General features: G+C 34.9%; 1 protein-coding gene across 1 annotated transcript; it reads right to left on the reverse strand.

The window, feature by feature from the left end:
- Positions 1-220: 220 nt before the first annotated feature.
- LOC136851479 (uncharacterized) lies at positions 221-4146 on the reverse strand. Its single transcript, XM_067125582.1, has 3 exons — positions 4039-4146; positions 3182-3493; positions 221-1528 (listed from the first exon to the last, which is right to left on the reverse strand). Exon 3 carries the CDS (start codon positions 1424-1426, stop codon positions 800-802), a length of 627 nt encoding a protein of 208 aa, XP_066981683.1. The 5' UTR covers positions 1427-1528; positions 3182-3493; positions 4039-4146; the 3' UTR covers positions 221-799.

Raw genomic sequence — 4146 nt, forward strand, 5'->3', positions numbered from 1 at the left:
AGCCCCAGAAAAGAATTGTAATCTACCTCCAAATCGTCCCAGTGGCACAAAAAGGTTAAGGAAAGAGAATTTCTACATTTTATCATTTTAATAACAAACCAAAATATCTCCGATACGAGAATCATTCTTTTGTTCTGTCCAAATATTAGGTCTTCTTCGTCACAAAGAAAATGATTTGCATATTTGCTTCAAAGGGAAGGGAGTAATGATATTTCATAAAGATGTTCGGTTCTCTTTTATTACAAATAACTTCACAGAAAATATTCACATTATTACGATAGTGAAATGCATTCATCAGTGAAATGGGCTGAGTTGGATAAAAAAAATGGATACAAAAAACTTCAAACAGATACAGTAAATTAAACATATTCAGATGAATGCATAAAATAAATGATGTAAAATTAAGCTGAATAAAAGGGGAAAAATTATAACTTTGAATGACACCTAACTAATAAATGTATGCATGAATTCAATGCATAAAATGTATATGAAAATTCAGCGTAATTCATTTCATGATTTAATGCAGCTACATATTAAATCAACAGGATGATCTGAAACTGAATAAAAAAAATTGAAAAAAAGCTTAAAAATCATTCTCCTCTTGAGAAACTGAATAGGAAACGGACACCAGATACCGTTCCCTCCTACTCCTCTAGAGACTCCTGCGGGTGCATCATCAGGTGAAACCTAAGGGAACGGAAGTCGGTGAAGGAGGCAGCGCAGAAGGCGCAGCGCAGGGTCCTGTGCACGGACTGGTGGACCTGCAGCGCTGGCAGGGACGGGAAGGTCTTGAAACACGTCAGGCAGGAGAAATTGTGCTCCTGGAAGTGGACGGACCTGTGGATGCCGAGTCGCTCCCTCGACTCGAATTTCCTGCCGCAGTTCCTGCAGGGGAACTGGTTTGGCTGTTCGGAGGGCGCCTCTTGGCCCTCAGGTGTCGAAGTGGTTCCCCGGTTGTTGGAGAAGGCCTGTTGGGGAGAGCCGGTCCTCCTAGTGTTGGAGAAGGCCTGTTGGGGAGAGCCGGTCCTCCTAGTGTTGGAGAAGGCCTGTTGGGGAGAGCCGCTCCTCCTCCTCCTCCCCCTCCTCCTCCTGCTGTTGGATAAAGGCTCTGTTGGGGAGGCGCTCCTCCTAGTGTTGGAGAAGGCCTGTTGGGGAGAGCCGCTCCTCCTCCTCCTAGTGTTGGAGAAGGACGGGAGGAGTCTCCTGCCCCTTCTGGTGTTGGGGAATGCCTGCGGAGGAGAGCCACTCCTCCTGGTGTTGGAGAGTGATCGTAGGGGCACTCTGCCCCTACGCCCCGCGTTGGAGGAAACCGGTTGGGAAGATCCTCTCCTCCTGCCGTTGGAGAGAGGCGGAAGGCTCGACCCGCTGGAGGAGGAAGAAGAAGTGGACGACTGAGGGGAAACCTCGTTGGAGGACGGCTGGCCATTTCTCTTCTGCTGTTGTGCCCGATCAGAAACCAGGGCTTTGTTGGCTCTCGCCTTCCACGTGCGGACTTTCCTCCCCCGAGGCATCTTTTTCGGCGGGAATCCTGCGTCGAAAGAGACGAATAAATAAAAAAAAATTACAACATATAACAAACAATTAATTATCTCTATTGTATGCGAAGAGGAGTAGCAAATAGTCTCAAAGTATTCTAAGAAAAAAAAAAAACTGTATCACTTACAAATAAGAAAAATATCAAGCAGATATTTAAGCAGATAAAAAAATTACAATATAAGACACAATTAATTATCTCTATTGTATGCGAGGAGGAGTAGCAGATAGTCTAAAAGTATTCTAAGAAAAAACGTTATCACTCACAAGTGAGAAAAATATCAAGCAGATATTTAAGCAGATAAAAAAATTACAATATAAAAGACACAATTAATTATCTCTATTGTATGCGGAGAGGAGTAGCAAATAGTCTAAAAGTATTCTAATAAAAAAAAAAAAAAAAAAAACGATATGACTTACATGTAAGAAAAATATCATGCAGATATTTAAGCAGGAGGTAAACAAAATTACAATATAAAAGACACAATTAATTATCTCTATTGTATGCGAGGAGGAGTAACAAATAGTCTAAAGGTATTCTAAGAAAAAAACTGTACCACTTACAGGTAAGAAAAATATCATGCAGATATTTAAGCAGGAGATAAACAAAATTACAATATAAAATACACAATTAATTATCTCTATTGTATGCGAGGATGAGTAACAAATAATCTAAAAGTATTCTAAGAACAAAACGGCATGACTTAAAAGTAAGAAAAATATCAAGCAGGTATTTAAGCAGATAAAAAAATTACAGTATAAAAGACACAATTAATTATCTCTATTGTATGCGAGGATGAGTAACAAATAATCCAAAAGTATTCTAAGAAAAAAACGGTATGACTTACAAGTAAGAAAAATATCATGCATATACTTAAGCAGGAGATAAACAAATTACAATATATAATAAACAATTATCTCTATAGTAACAAATAGTTTAAAAGTATTCTCAGAAATAAAAAAACGGTATCACATACAAGTAAGGAAAATATGTCACGCAGACAATTTAACTTTCTATGGCTACTCTGTTCTTCTGAAAGCAGCTATAAAGAATTTTGTATTATCTAAAATATGTACTTCAAAAATACTACGCAAGAAGATTCTTTTTGTCTACTGCTTAATAATAATAATAATATAATAATAATAATAATAATAATAATAATAATAATAATAATAATAATAATAATAATAATAATATTTAAGCCATAAGAATTCCTTCTTAACCTCTCGATTTCCTTATTTGTTTAATAAAGTTTATTTAGGTAAGAACTGAAGTAAGTGTATCATAAAAAATCTAGGAAATCGAGAAGTCAAGACATCTTTCAGACTTCAGAATAATAATAATAATAATAATAATAATAATAATAATAATAATAATAATAATAATAATAATGTAAAAATAAAGTCCGCAGTAGTATGTACTGTACGGTATATTGCGACATATACGTAATATTATTTCTCTGTTTATTCAGGCTGAAGAGACCAACTGACCAAGTTTGCGAAAGCATCCTGTATATAGCAATATACATATATAGTACTGCGGACTTTAGTTTTACATTGACGATCACGAGAAAGTGACGATATCAAATAATAATAATAATAATAATAATAATAATAATAATAATAATAATAATAATAAATGCCTTACCTCTTCCACAGAAGCCTCTGTAACAGACAGCAAAATCACAGCTTCAGAACACAGCAGTTGTAGACAGCAGCAGAGAGCACTTGATGATTTGACCTGATCCCAACCAGATCTTGAAAAGTACTGAGGGTATGGCGACCTTTTAATTTCATTCGAAATACTGATCCTTCAGGGCACCTTAGGGATGATATCCTGCTCTCGACCAATCACAGACAATACCCAGCACGGGATTAGGAAGTGCCCACCCACAGATGAGTGGTATAATTGAACTATTTTTTTTTTTTTTATAAAGGAGTGTTATTTATACATGTAGATCTGTAAATTCAAATACATCTATTTTCATCTTTATTTTTTCGGAATCATTATATACATGTATATTTGTAGGTACAAATATAATTCTATTAATCTTTATTTTTACGGAATCATTATATACGCGTATATTTGTAAGCACAAATATGCGGCTGTTAATCTGATTTTCGGAAAATAAAACTATTCAGATATCTATCTAAATGTTTATATATATATATATATATATATATATATATATATATATATATATATATATATATATATATATATATATATATATATATATATATATATATATATATATATATATATATATATATATATGTATGTATGTATGTATGTATGTATGTATGTATATATGTATGTATGTGTATACGTGTGCATGTAGACGTCCCACAAATAAGTAAAACCCTACATAACCCACATGGCCCTATCCCACACACAGAACAACATACCTGGCTAATCTATATTCACTTAAAAAAAAAAACATTTAAGGCGTAATATTACAAACAGGTATATAAACGTATGGACAAACTTATTCAGAAAAATACTCCGAGACAGTCACTGCGTCCAGTCGTTTGCGTTCAATACAGTTTCGTGAGTGTGGCCCATTAAACTGGTTAATGTAGACAGATGTTCTGAACTGGTAAGTAACGTCT

This window comes from Macrobrachium rosenbergii, chromosome 23, assembly GCF_040412425.1.
Source record: "Macrobrachium rosenbergii isolate ZJJX-2024 chromosome 23, ASM4041242v1, whole genome shotgun sequence".
In the NCBI taxonomy this organism is placed as follows: Eukaryota; Metazoa; Arthropoda; class Malacostraca; order Decapoda; family Palaemonidae; genus Macrobrachium; species Macrobrachium rosenbergii.